The sequence below is a fragment of the Sceloporus undulatus genome, chromosome 3 (genome assembly GCF_019175285.1).
Source record: "Sceloporus undulatus isolate JIND9_A2432 ecotype Alabama chromosome 3, SceUnd_v1.1, whole genome shotgun sequence".
Taxonomy (NCBI): Eukaryota; Metazoa; Chordata; class Lepidosauria; order Squamata; family Phrynosomatidae; genus Sceloporus; species Sceloporus undulatus.
In genome coordinates, this window is record NC_056524.1 from 178,206,610 (window position 1) to 178,219,965 (window position 13,356).

Genomic DNA, 13,356 nt, shown 5'->3' on the forward strand with positions numbered 1-13,356 from the left:
TGCCATGTATATCACTGTGGACTCTATGGAGGAAGGGTGGGTTAATAATAAAATAACCACTGTCTCTGTGTGTGCTAATAGCATCTTTAGAGACACATGAGACGATAATGGAGGCTGTAATAACTGTTTACTCCTACTATGATTTATGTATGTAAATTGAAACAGTGAAATGATAGTACTAGTGATTGGCGAGCAAACTTGGGGAGGTCCTATGATGAAATTAAATGTCAGTCTCTTACATATCTGCGGATACATGGTAGCTATCAGTCTCTCCTCCCTTCAGTTATCTGAAACACATCTTGGACAGCAAGGAACCTCAGACAGACTGGTAAGATTTTCTTTCAGGCTATCTCTTCTGCATTCCCTTGACACTATAATAAAAATGTGTGGGTGAAGATTTTATTTGGTTTGTGCTTTTGGTTTCTTTGGTTTCAGCTTCTTTGGTTATGAAAAGAATTCACAGTTTCTCTTATCATTCTGAAAAAATGTACAACTGCGATAAAATGTACATATTTCTTCAAACTTTGATGGAAGTAACTTTAAAATAAAAATTGAATGTGTGAGAAATGAAAACTGGCAGATTTGTCTACCCATGCGGTTGGCTTTGAGCATTTTTCTCTTCAAAGACTAGGGTTTTTTTATTTATAAATTTTTATTCATTTAAAACAACATAACAACATAACATATAGAACATACAAAAATATTTTAAACATAAGATTGAATCTGGAAAGTGTGTTCATCTCAATCTGGACTCTTCTTTGATCTTCAAAGGTTTTCAATAAACGTGTTTACCTACACACTTCATTATACATTTTATCAAATAAATTGCTAAATTTGAGTCCAAGCTCTTCTATGTCTATCTTCTTATATTTTTCCAGCTCTCGATCCAAATTAATAATTTCCTTACCTCTTAAGAGCATACATACATACCTAGTTTTGAACGAATTCAAAACCATACTTATAGTGCTGAATCAAAGTTGCGGTATTATTATTCCTAAAGGATCCACCACTTCAACAGCGACACAGTTGGCAACCCATACTAGATGGGAGAGGTCAAACTAGATGGGAGAGGATTCTGTTGTTTTTTTTAAAAGAAAACCCTTGAAAAGTTACCAAAAGTGAACAATGTATACATAAACAAGAAAGAACCAGCATCTTTCTATCTGTTGTGTTGGAGAAAGCAAAACTGACACATTTGTCAAACTATATATATATATATATATATATATATATATATATATAATTTAGGCACTGGAGGTTTCTTTTGTATTCCACAGTTCGGAATGCAAATACTATTTTTTTTTTTGTTCTTATGGCTGTTTATCCATCATCTGAGTTCAATGTTATTTTCAGAATTTCTTTATGCCTAGGTACAGAAATATGGGAGTTGTTTTACGATGGTACACTTATTCTAAAGAGGTATGCACAGTAACATCATGGCCACATGAATGGGTGTGCTCTCACATGCTATCTCCACAAATATTGGTTACACTTATATTGAAAGCATGTAGTGCTCTCCTTTCTAGGTCATGTTGCTGCAAAGAAATGTACACAAGAGGGAAGATGCAGAGATTAAAAAATGAGAAATGATCACAACTTTTTAAGTTCTGTTGTGCTGTTAACATATGCTATCCTGCAGAATTATATTGCTAAGCTGTCCATGTGAGAGGACAGTCCCTGTCACTGTCTCAGTCTTTCTCTCTCTGATTCTTGATTTATTTGTGTATGAGTCATAAATTGCATTCTTTCTTAAACTTCCCTAGTGAAATTAGGGGTGCTCCTTCCTTGTTGTCCTTCTCTTGGTGAGTGAAAACTTTTCTATACTGACAGATCTTTAGCAACTGACATCAGGGCCTTCTACTAGAGTGCATCTTTATATTTTGCCTTTTTAATGGATTTGTTTTAAATGGCTTTCATTCTAAAGATAGCTTAATTACATTTTAAAATATGGTTCAGTCTGTTTTTACCTATATTTTTCTATTTTTTAAAAATTTAAATTTGTTTTGTAAGCCATCTTGAGCCCTGAAGGAAAAGGCAGGATATTAGTGACTGCTTTTTCATCGTCACTATCCAAGACAGAAATAGGATTTCATGTCTAACTTCCTGTTAGTGACGTATGCATAGATGAAATTTAAGTTTTTGGTTGTTGTCAAGGCAGAAATTCACCATATTACTTCAGAACCCACCTTCATCCTTCAGATGCTCCAATCCCATGGCCATTTAGTGACCAATTGAGATTGGGGGTCATTGAAGAGACACCTTGCTATGCGCTTAGACCAGCGTTTCTCAAATAGTGGGGTGAGCCCCCCAGGGGGGGCGCGAGACTCCGTAAAGGGGGGCGCGAAGCTCTGTTATGCAGAGGTGTACTTATAACAATTTTATAGACAAATGATACTATTTACAGTCGCGCGGGGGGCGTGAAATGTTTTCTTCTTCTTCCTAGGGGGGGCATGACAGAAAATAATTGAGAAGCACTGGCTTAGACAGAGAATGGCAAAGGCATCCTCTGAGGTCTCCAAGGGGTTCCTCAAAAATCCTAGAAGATGAAGTTATCATTGTGTGTGTAGCTGTGGGCATATAGCCAGCCAAATGCTTCTCTATGCCCCCTGATCTCCTCCATCCATTAAATGGTTATGTATACTAGGGCTTTAAAGTGAGTTCTGTAGAAAGGGAGCAGGAAGACATATGGTAGTACCACCTGGGCTAAACTTTATGATATTTTCCCAGTCCAGGGTCTCAGCAGACCTGTTCAGCTTATTTAGAATCTGTATCCCATTTATGCAGTGTTTTGCCTTTCTTAAGCTTAAATCTTTAGATTTATCACTGCTAATAATTATATTATGTTCTATTCAAAAAGCACATTGAGTATATGAAGGGGTTAAAATACAGCCTTTCCCACAGCCCATTATATGTAGAAATGTCATTAGCAAGAAAAAATAATTTGAACTAGTCCAGACCTTCAGAGTTTCTTTCCCTTGTACAGAATGCTTTAATTAAACATAATAATCTTGAGTTAATCTTCATTCTTGAACATTTATAGCAACAGAAATAGCATTTACATTTCTATACTGGTTGATAGTGAACTCAGTACTTTCTAAGAGGTTTACAATCTATAAGCCAATTGCTCCTAACAAGCTGGGTATGCATTTTATCAACCCAGGAAAAGATGGAAGGCTGAGTCAACCTTGAAGCCCTGCAATTCAAGTCACAACCTTGTGGCTACAGGACCGGCATTTAGCCACTGTGCCACTAGGGCTCCTATTTTATTTTGGATAAGATTTATCCAAAGATCAGCCTCTGTTTATAGAATCAAAAGCTGTGCTTAGATCAACAAATTAAGTCAAAGGTACCCCTTTTTACTGTATATTTAACTACCAAATGGAGTAGCCTGAAACAGTTATCAGTAGTAAATCATCCTTTCCTGAAACCTCCCTTCTCTTCCATCAGTATGAGATTAATCTCTTGCTTAGTCCTCCAATCCTTTAAGGAAATGTTTTGCATACATTTTGGACTGTGAGTCAGTTAGGCTAATTGCTCTGTAAATTCTATCTTCCTGGCACTTACACCTTTTAAAATAGTACAATATTCACTTTCCAGTTTGGAACAGCCTGAGTTTTTTTAATATAGATGAACAGATCAGTCAGTGGTTAGCTTCACCAGTTTAAATTGCTTTTAAAGATCTCAAGAGGCAAGAAATCCAATCCCGGTTTCCTCTTATTTATTCTTCAACAACTGTATAAGAACTTTCAGAGGTAGCTGTTTTGGTGTATAAGAACTTCGTTCTCTTGAAAAGATACCAAGTGACATAGGAGAAGTGGAAGAACTATCTATACTTATAAAGAGATATTGGCCAAAATTTTTGCGAAAAGCATCTGAGGAAGTTGACTGAAGTCTACAAAACTTCTTTATTTCAGTTAGTCTCAAAAGTGCTACAAGCTCTCTTACATAATGATACTATAGACTGATATGGCTATATCTTTGAATTCTATCTATCCTTGCTTAACTATTGACCAGTCAGATATATTTAAGCAGGATACTTATTTGATGCAGGTACTGTAATGTTGGAATAGCAACAAGCTCTATACTTGAGCCATTATAGGGTTAATAACCATTACAGGGTTAATGGAGAGCTGAGAACCCAGATGACCTACAGCTGTACAGTGGATCCTTGTTATATGCTGGGGTTTGGTTCCAAGATCCCCCGTGTATAACAAAATCTGTGTATGCTCAAGTCCCATTAAGTACATAGGAAAATGTTGTCCCTAATAAAAAATGGAACATCAAGGTAAATTTATCCTTTTTTGGAACATTTTCAAACCGTGTATGTTTAAATCCGTGTATAAAAAATCCGTGTATAAGAAGGGCTGACTGTATATGCATAGCTCTAATCAACTTTAGAGTCTTAATAAGGCTAGCTTTGTAGTGAGCTCTCTCCCCTCCTCTTTTGCTCACTCTATTCTCAGCCTTTTTTTGTTGCATTCTACTTGTGTTATTTGCTTATATTATGTAGTTTGTATTGTTTGCTACTTGTTATTATTATGTTTGCCATTACTACTATGGTTTATTTTGTATCTTTTGTGTATATGGGGTTTGTATGATTCTGTTGCAGATATTGTTTGTTACCCTTTTAAAGCATTTATAGATAAAGCCTTATTTATAGTACCTTGCCTCAGATGTTGCTGTCCAATAACCACAGTACAACATGTTGGAAGTAAGGCCACAACTTTATTTGCAAACAATTGGTAGGGTTGGCACAAAGCATAAGGTCAGGATCTGTGCAATCAAACCACCTGATGTAGTCTGATTATCCAAACCGGGCACCCACCCGGTGCTTGGGATGACCTAGGGGCTAAGGAACACAACTTGACCGCAAACCTTGTCTTGCGTTCACCAGTTCACAAAGCCCCTAGTCACTGGGAGGCGCTCTTGCGTTCTGGCCCCCGCAATGGCCAAACACCTGCCCTATTCGCCCCCGGGTACCTATTGACTCCCAAACCAGAGCTCCATAGCCCTGGTACCACAATGTGCAGATCCTGGCCTATGTTGCCGCCAAGTTGTGACTAAAAACCACCTAACAACAGCAGTGGGCGGGCGGGAGAAGCACCAAGACTTGCTCCCTTCCACAGCTTGGCTCTGCTCTGCTCGAAGCCAAGCAACCGACTGAGGGAAGGGGCCAGTAACACGGCCTTATATAGGCCTAGGCCTCTCCCTCCCTGCATGCTGTGAGGGGCCCCGCCTCCAAGGCCCAGCCCACCAATGGGCAGCCTTGGAGGACCGGAAGCCCCGCACCAATGAAACCGGCTCCCAGAGCGTCGCGGAGCGGAAGGGCCGCCCCTTCCGCCCCCGTGCACCAATAGGGAGCCTGGCAAGCCCCAGAGCACTCTGGGGCTTGTAGTCCAGCCGCGTCTAGCGGCAAAACGGTCTCCCCGGCGAGGCGAGCGACCGTTGCTTGTCTCAATTAGTCTCTTTTCAAATCCATGTAAGACATCATTCAAGCGCTGCATCCTAGCGGACTCCAAACTATCTGTATGACATACCTTGAAGTGTGAAGTCGAAGGCTTTCATGGCCAGCATCCATAGATTTTTGTGGGTTTTTTGGGCTATGTGGCCATGTTCTAGAATAGTTTATTTCTGACTTTTGCCAGCATCTGTGGTTGGCATCTTCAGAGAATGTCATATATATTAAATATATCAGTGTTGCAATGTCAGTTCTTATTTTCTAGCTCCTTCAGGTCGTATAAGTGGAAGTTTCCTTCTGGAGTGTTGTGACTAAAATATATATATTATAACTACACTATACTAAGACAAGTCACCAAGATGTAATCTAGCATCCAATAGCATCCCAAATTCGATAATGTATAGAGATCTGGCAACCCATCATTCATGATTGTATCAAAATACATGCATATGCATATGAAAAGAGATACCATAGTTCATTAGTAGCAATTATTTTTATGTTTTAGCCTTAATCAGTATAAAGATATTAATAATCTGATTTGAAATCTAGCCAAAGTCCAAGCAGAATCAGGCTTATTTAGAATGGTTCAAAGAAGGGAAAATGTCTTTCCTCCCAAAAGTAACAGAGGTAAAGTGGACCCAACTTGAATCTTCATTCTAGCTTCAGAAGTGCAGACAGCATGTTATCAGAAATAGTTTTCCCCCCCTTTTCTTCGTGACAAACATCAAACAAAGGAGAGGGAGTGAGTGAGGTTACATGACAGAAAGGCTCACCCTCTAACTGTGAGACATGCTTTATGAAGTGTTCTCCAACTAGTACAGTATTCCTTGGGGAGGGACTGAGATTTTTACTGTTGCTTCCTTCTTTCTGATACTCCCATGGCTCACTGTTTTAAAAGCCTTTAACTGCCTTTCAAACAATTAAATAACAATTTCACTTGTTCTTCTGAAACTTTGCAGTGTAATGGGCTGGGGGCAGCATTATGATGTGTACTCTTTCCCTCCCCAAAATAGTCCCTTCCCAAACTATGGCAGAGCAAAGGGGAAGTAAATAGCCACCCAAAGTTAGAATTCCCCTTCTCTATACAGTTGTTCTTCTGAAAGTTTGCAGCAAAATTATGTCATGTCAGAGATACTTTTATGTTATCTCTCATTTGCATTCAGTGGTCCCCAATAAACATAGATAAAAGTAAATGTTTCCCTTTTGACTTGGTTGTCAAGTTGTGTCTGACTGTAGGGGGCAATGCCCAACTCCGTTACTTAGCCAAAAAGCCAGCATTGTCAAATATGACTCTGTGATCATATGGCCAACATGACTGCACAGAATGCTGTTACCTTCCCACTGAAGTGGTACCTATTTACCTACTTGCACTTTTACATGCTTTTAAACTGCTAGGTTGGTAGAAGCTGGGACTAGTGATGGGAGGTCACTCCATCACATGGCACTTGGATCTTGAACTGCTGACCTTGCTATAGTCAGAATCAGCTTCTTAGCTGCTAAACCTTTGCATCTCTCCAGTTAACACAGCAATAGCAATAACATTAGCATTTACATTTCTCTACTGCTTATTACAGAACTCAGTAGTCTCTAAGCAATTTACAACATGTAAATTGATTGCCACCAGGCTGGGTACTCATTTTAGTGACCTATGGAAGGATGCAAGCCTGAATCAACTCTGGAGCTCTGAATCAACACTCACAAGCTTGTGACTGCATTCCTGGCTGCAGTACTGGAATTTTACCACTGTGCCATCAGGGCTGTCAGTAGAACATAGTAGGGATGAAAAGAGTATCATTAATTATTGTTCCCAGATTAAGAAATAGGTTTCCCAACACCTGGGAAATCCCATCAAGAGAAATAATAGACCAGTGAAAAATTTGAACAATTTTTTCCTGGTATTCAAATGTCCTGAAGTGTTACAGTGTTACTGTGGGGACCTGTAAAAGACTTATTTCCTGCAGAGGAAATCTGGTTTTTGTGCAGATTATGGAGTACGTATGTGTGAGCACATGCAAATAAAATAATTCATCGACAATGCTCTATGAACAAAGAAACATAGAATCATAGAGCTGGAAGAGACCATTGTTTAAATAAGGAGAGAATACTGTGGGGCAATTTTTATTTTTCAGTTATTCAGTTAGTCTGTAGAGTCAATATGTAGAGAGAGCTTTGTAGCACCTTTGAGACTATGCATCTGAGGAAGTAGACTGAAGTCTACGAAAGCTCATGCTGCCAACTTCTTTATTTCAGTTAGTCTCAAAGGTGCTACAAGATCTCTCAACATACTATTTGTTTGCAGTTTGACAGCATAGTTTACTCCTAGAGGATAGCAAGGCTGCCAATTACATTTGATTCTGGACACCCCTCCTTCCGACAAGATTTATCTTTTTAAAATGACTAATGATAGTCACTGGGAGGCACATTTTTTGAACCAACAATTTCAGGACCCAAATCAAAGCAGACTTTCTTCAAATTGGTATGAGCAGAAGCAATAAGTTGTAAAAACATTGCTAACTACACTGTTATTTTACAGATACCCAAGATGTTGTTATTTATTGTGATACCCCTTTTGATCCTGGGATTTACGGATTCAAAACAATCCTTAAGGAAGAAGAGAGCGGTGGATCCTGAAACATTCATGAATATTGTAAGTCTGTTACCTGTTTCATGTCTCAGAAAAAAAAAAAAACTCTTGCGATGTGGGGGTCCACACTGTGAATTTTAATTTGTTTCCCCAACCAGGATGTAATGCACCAAGCTAGCAACATTTCTTTTACATTAATCCAAGCACATATGCATCCTTCTTAAATAATCCCATAATTGTGATTGCTATAAGCAATCACAGCAACAATTAAATCTTACTTTCCATTTCTGAGTAGGAATGGAAAGGATATTCTTTTTGGTATGGCTAGCTGCGTATTTGTGCCCCAAATTTTATAGTACACACTTTGGCGACATCATTGATGACATCTGTAAAAGATCTGGTGATATAATTGTTCTTGAACAGTTTGGAAGATCTGCTCAGCCTATCCAGACAAATCTGCTTGCACTGTACCCACTAGCTGTTCCCACATCCACACTTCTGCAGGTTTGTCCATATATATAAGCTACTAGATCATGCAAGAGGGAATAGGATGGTGTAGTGAAAGCTAAATGTATCTACCAATATTCTGAGTGGAGCTGCAAGGTTTTCCTGCATGGTAAGACAAAGAAATTAAAAACTTGCCTTGCTTGGTTGACTCCTCTCTCTGTGTGTGCCTGGATACATGTTGAGAATTTGACTTACATTTCTGATTGTCATTGGATGGGGGTATCTATCTGCAGAGTGAAGTCATACAGTACCAAGGCTACCCAAATGAAGAGTATGAAATCCTTACAGATGATGGCTATTACCTCCCAATCAACAGAATTCCACATGGCAGTACAAATTCAGGGAATTCAGGTATTCATTCATTCATTAATAATAAAAAGAAATGAGTTTATATTGATCTTTTCCCCCTTCTGAGATAATACTATTTAGGTTTTGCAGCTATAAAAAACTTTTAATTAATATTAGTTGGCATTTAAATAATTAATTCCCAGATTAAGAAATGAGTTTTCCAACACTTGGGAAATCCCATCAAGAGAAATAATAGACTAATAAGAAGAGCAGTTATTGCTAGTTAAGACAGTTTGCTTTTTTATCAGTTGGTGAAATAGAAATACCATAAATATTACTAGGGATATGATTAAATTGCCCAGTTGGATAAATCAGGAAATGGAGACAAGAGGAAAACAAGTTTATTTTTAAAGTGGTGTGTTTTGATATCTGATTTGATTTTTGAATATTAAATATCCATACATTTTGGATTTTATTATCCAAGATTTAGTGAATGAAAATACTGTATAGAAATACATTCTTAAGCATGTAATGTATGTTTGTTATCTAGTATTTGTATCTATTTGTAATGATTTCTTAATTGTGTATTTAACATTTATATTTGCTAGCTGCTCACATAAACAAACACAGATCAAGAAGAAATGTGGAACCAGATTGGTTTCTGATGGTGGTGTGCAGAAAAGTTAAATTATATACTGTATATATATATTAATAAGATTGAAAATAGAATGAAAGTAGTTCATTCTGTTTAAAATGGCCTTTTGCAACTACTTGTTACAAGAATGAAAACAAGTACTGTAATCTGTTACACTACTTGCTGCATTGCTCATTACTTTTATATTTTGTTGCACACCTTCAAGTAATTTCTGATTTATGGTGATCTTAAATCACAGGATTTGCTTGGTAAGATTTGTTCAAAGGGAATTTACCATTCTCTTCCTTGGAGGCTGAGAAAGTGTGACTTGGGCAAGGTCACCCAGTGAGTTTCCATGGATGAATAGGAATTTGAATCATGATCTCCCAAAGTCCTAGTCTAACATTCAAACCACTATACCACACCATCTCTCTTTATTAGGTTTCCTATGCTCTGTGTTAAAGAACAGCTATCCCATTTCAGTAAATAACTGACATATGATAAAGCAGATTCTCTCAATGGTCTCCATCAGGGCATAGTTTATTTAATTACGGTGGTCCCTCCTTATCTGTGGGCTTGAAATCTGCAGATTCCAATATTAGTATTAGTAATGGCAGTGCATGTACACTACTGCACTGCCATTTGGGAACGCTTTTGCTGTCGCTCCTATGGGAGGAGCCTGTGGGAGAAGGAGGCTGAAGACCAGCAGGCAGCCCTGGGCTGGTTAAGTAGCCACCTGCTGGCCCAAGGGAGACTTTGCCGAGCACTGGAGGTGCAAGAGGGCAAGGGTGCCAGCCATGTGAGGGGCGTAGGGTGCCTGTGGAGCCCTTGGTGGAGGCTGCCCTGTTGCCATGGTACACCCAGCTGACCCAGTTGTGTGGTCAGTTCCCTCCACCATCCCTCATGGAGTGTGTGGCATCTGCCTTGGCACACCCAGCTCTGCCCACTGCTCTACCAGCTACCCTGTGCCCCTATCTCCTCCCTGGGCACCTCTTGTCTGGCTAATAGGAGCAAGGCAGGTGCCAGCCATTCCATGGGTCATGGGGGAGGGAGGCAGACCCACAACTGGGTCATCCAGGAATCCCACAGCAGCAGTGCAGTCTTCATAGGGGGCATTCCATACCCCTCTCCTGATAGGCACCTTCATCCACCCGCACCCTTTGGCACCAAGAAAGTCTCCCTTGCGGTGGCAGGTGGCTACCTAGCTGGCTTGGGGCTGCCTGCTGGTCCTTGTCCTCCCACAGGCTCCTCCCACAGGCACAACCACAAATGTGGTCCCAATGGTGCCATAGTCATCCCCAAAGGTGGCACACCTACATGTACGTGCCACCATTGGGGACATTTCAGACTTGAACATCTGTGGATTTTGATATCCAGGGAGGGGGGAGACCCAGAATGGATCCCCCATGAATACTAAGAGCCCACTGTATTATGTTTCAGTCCCACTCTTTCAGCAGTTTCCTATCCTTGCCATGGCATTGCTTAGACTAGTTTAGCTTTAGTGGAGGAGCTGCATCATGCAACCTCAGACTGTTGTCTTGCAAATCCAAAAATTTGAATGGTTATTTCTCTTGTCGAAAATTTGTTTCATACTCAATCTTTTATTTTCAGCTTCAAAGCCTGTTGTGTTAGTGATGCCTGGCGTACTTACAAATGGTGGATCCTGGGTAGCTAGTATGCCCAACAATAGCCTGGGTTTCATACTAGCAGATGCTGGCTTTGATGTCTGGTTGGCAAATAATAGAGGCTGCAGATGGTGTAAAAGACATCAGAATTTTTCAATTGATGAAGAGAAGTTTTGGGATTTCAGGTGAGTTGAATTGAAGACTAGGAACCTAGTACCTGAGTGCTTTTGTGCTTGTGCATTTTTAAAGCTGTAAAAGTGTCTGCATAATATATGTATAACTGATGCTTGGTTTTATCAATTATTGGAAATCCAACTTGCAATTATATGACCAAAACATGATTTATTATGGGAGAATTTCTAAATTATGAATAGAATAGAATATACTTTATTACGGTCAAAGACCAGCATGTTCCCCCATGCTCCTGTTGAATTAGTTTGGAAAATAAGTCCAGCTGTTTTTTGTTTTTTTTTAATGCAGATTGTCTTATCTTTTAAAAACCGAATCCCATTTGAAAAGCAAAGTATCACTAATCCTCTCAAATCTTCCTCTCCGCAGACAGCAGCAACAAATCAGAGGCAAAATCAGAGGCAGTGAGAATGGGAGGGTGGGGAATTCTGTGCCTTATGTAAAATGTAGTACAGTACTGTTGTTGCAGTAATCTTTGGGAAACTATGTCTCCCAAGGGCTACTAAGATCTCTTTTGCAATTGCATTACCAGTGTGGCAGAGAGTAGGAAAAGAGATTCAATTTCCCCCTTCCTTCTTCTGCTACAATGGCTAGGGTTTCACTGCTTCTGATGTTACCCCAGCCAAGTAGATTCTGTTGAGGGAAAGATGGCTGTGTCAGTTGGGTTGCTAAGGCAACTATCTGTTTTGACTTTATGCTGGCATGAATGCTGTTATGTAAGTGATTGCACTTTCTCAGAGTTGCACAAGGGTGGTATCTCATTTAGGGTTATGTAAGCACAGTGAGGGCACTCCTTACTAGTGGCTGGGCAGCTGCATGAATTATGGCACAATCAGTTGTATCATCCATGACTGAAGAATTGCTATGCTTGTGCGATTTTATGTCACAACCAAGGAAGACAATTTCATCTGACTTCGATCCAGTTCAGAAAATTCAGGAGCATCATAGTGCCCACTGGGGTTGGATTGGTTGTCATGAATATCATGAAACCCAGGGCTCTATACATGGCTGAATTTTGTAAGCTTCAATGGCATTTATAGTGCTCATTATTAATAGGAATGCCATCATTGTGAAATATAAAATAAGATCTGGATAGGACTGAAATCTCACATTGAGATTCTGATCTTTCATTGCTACAGAACAAGGAAGGAAGGAAGGAAGGAAACACAATCCTTAACATGCTGTATTTTGATTATCAGAGATTGCTATGGCAGGGTAACCTCAAAGTACGAATGCATCACTTCTCCTTCTGTTTTATTACAGTTTTCATGAAATGGGGATGAATGACCTACCAGCCATTATAAATTTTGTTCTAGCTAAAACTGGACAGAAAAAATTATTTTACATTGGCCATTCTCAGGGCTCCACTATAGGTATGTTGTTTGATTTGCACAATGCTATTGAGCCAAAGTGGAAATAGATTGGTGGTGGGAATGCAACTGCCCAATGTTGGATTGTGAGTGTGTAAGGAATATCATGTTTTTAATGGGAGCTGCATAACAATTTTAATAGTACATTGCTTGTTGTTGCTACTGTTGTGTACCGTTCAGTTGTTTTTTTCCAACTTATGCTGACCTTATCATGGGGCTTTCTTGGTAAGTTTCTTCAGGGAGAGGGGTGCCTTTACCATTCTCGGAGGCTGAGAGAGTATGACTTGGCCAAGGTCACCCAATAGGTTTACATGGCCAATCCATGATTTGAACCATGGTCTCCAGAATCATAATCCAACACTCAAACAACTTGGAGCTCTTGCTTCACTGAAATTTCCTTAAAACTGAGTGTGATCATTCTTTGGGGAAGAACAGGTAGAGAATGACCTCTTTTATAAAGAATAAATGAAGACAGCGAACAAAGGAAGCTGCCCTATGCTGAATCAGAATATCAAAATTATCTACACACTGCTAGGAAGCAGATTTCCAAGATTTCAGACTGGGGGTTTCTGGAAATGCCAGAAACTGAATTGGGGACTCTCTACACCCAAAACATGAGCATTCCCACTGAAGTACCTTGTGCTGCTGGATATCATCATCATCATCATCATCATCATCATCATCATCATCATCATCATCAT

At 39.5% G+C, this 13,356-nt stretch overlaps 1 protein-coding gene across 1 annotated transcript in view; it reads left to right on the top strand.

Moving 5' to 3' along the window:
- The first annotated feature begins 230 nt into the window (after nucleotides 1-230).
- The window catches only part of LOC121927303 (lipase member M-like), a 21,527-nt gene continuing 8,401 nt past the window's right edge, over nucleotides 231-13,356 (top strand). The window contains exons 1-5 of the mRNA XM_042461025.1: nucleotides 231-328; nucleotides 7,992-8,105; nucleotides 8,783-8,900; nucleotides 11,083-11,281; nucleotides 12,549-12,658. Of these exons, the coding sequence (XP_042316959.1) occupies nucleotides 254-328; nucleotides 7,992-8,105; nucleotides 8,783-8,900; nucleotides 11,083-11,281; nucleotides 12,549-12,658 (616 nt within the window). The 5' untranslated portion in view covers nucleotides 231-253. The remainder of the gene's footprint in view (nucleotides 329-7,991; nucleotides 8,106-8,782; nucleotides 8,901-11,082; nucleotides 11,282-12,548; nucleotides 12,659-13,356) is intronic.